This window comes from Emiliania huxleyi (genome assembly GCF_000372725.1).
Source record: "Emiliania huxleyi CCMP1516 unplaced genomic scaffold EMIHUscaffold_6471, whole genome shotgun sequence".
NCBI lineage: Eukaryota > Haptophyta > Isochrysidales > Noelaerhabdaceae > Emiliania > Emiliania huxleyi.
This window is the reverse complement of record NW_005197148.1, coordinates 1-1,447: the sequence shown is the minus strand read 5'-3', so window position 1 is coordinate 1,447 and position 1,447 is coordinate 1. Positions and strand designations below refer to the sequence as shown.

Below are 1,447 nucleotides of genomic sequence, written 5' to 3'. Positions count from 1 at the left end.
TTAATTGCGGTCACCGTAAAGCTCTGCTATAGCAAGCCGGGCCTGGCCGCCGCCCTCCCCTCCGCCACCGATCTCGGCGTGAGCGAGACGAAGCTGGAGCTGTGGCGCGAGCGCGGCGGCGGCGACCTCGAGCCGGTCCTCGCGAGCGGCGCCGTCGCCCTCCTCGACGCGCAGTGGATCATCAGCCACGCCGAGGCGGGCGGCGTCCTCACCCACCGCCAGGCGCTGCCCAAGGAGGCCTTCCTCTCCCTCGCCGACCTCGTCGAGGCGACCGGCGAGTGTGACCTTCCCTGGCTTCCCGTCGGAGCGCTCTCCTACCCGTGGCTGACCAAGGACCACCCCGACCCGCGCGGAGCCAACCTCGCCCGCGTCGCAAGGGCGCTCAAGGCCCTGCTCAGCGATCCCGACATCCCGCGGCTCGGCGTCTTTTGGGACTTCGGCTCGCTGCACCAGCACCCCGACCCCGCCAACGGCGTCGTGCGCACCGAGGAGCAGAACGCGCTCTTCAAGCAGGGGCTGGGCTGCCTCGGCACGCTCTACTCCCACCAGCACACTTGGGTGCTGCGGCTGACCTCCTTCCCGGACGGCCACAAGGCGGAGGACCAGGCCGAGGGCACCAACGTGGCCAAGTACTTTGACCGCGGCTGGTGCTTCACGGAGCAGAGCTGGGCCAGCCTGACAAAGGCTGGCCACCTCTCGCTCGACCTCGGCAAGATGCGCGGCGGCAAGGAGTACGACTGCAACAGCCTCATCGACGACTGCGTCCAGGAGGGCGGCCGGCGCCCTCCGCTGCTGCCGTCTGCGTTCGCGGCGGAGCTGGAGAAGAAGAGCTTCACCAACGGCAAGGACGACAAGCCGCTCGTGGAGCGGCTGTACGAGGCCGCCTTCGAGGAGCAGTTTGGCAAGGCGACCGAGCTGCTCTACGCCGACCTCGGCTGGGGCGACGCGGAGGCGGCGCAGCTGGCGGAGGTCCTCGCGAGCGGGGCAGCGCCGCGGCTCGAGACGCTCGTTCTCCACGGCAACAACATTGGCGACGAGGGCTGGAAGGCGCTGGCCGCCGCCCTCAAGGAGGGGGCAGCGCCGCGGCTCGAGTACCTCACTCTCAACGGCAACAAGATTGGCGACGAGGGCTCCAAGGCGCTGGCCGCCGCCCTCGGCAAGGAGGGGGCAGCGCCGCGGCTCGAGTACCTCGCTCTCAACGGCAACAAGATTGGCGACGAGGGCTCCAAGGCGCTGGCCGCCGCCCTCGGCAAGGAGGGGGCAGCGCCGCGGCTCGAGTATCTCTATCTCCACAGCAACAAGATTGGCGACGAGGGCTGCAAGGCGCTGGCAGCCGCCCTCAAGGAGGGGGCCGCCCCGAGCTTGAAGGCGCGAGACGCCCCCCTCGGCACACGCCCCTCCCCCGCCAATGCTCATCGCACCTCCCCTCGCGTGCAGACGCTCTACG

General features: G+C 70.1%; 1 protein-coding gene across 1 annotated transcript; it reads left to right on the top strand.

Annotated features, from left to right (window-relative positions):
* Positions 1-30: 30 nt before the first annotated feature.
* EMIHUDRAFT_447308 (hypothetical protein) lies at positions 31-1,447 on the top strand (the record flags this gene model as incomplete). The annotated part of the gene is made up of 2 exons (XM_005763139.1): positions 31-1,368; positions 1,438-1,447. Coding segments are annotated over exons 1-2 (664 nt in total), but the record flags the coding sequence as incomplete, so codon positions are not given.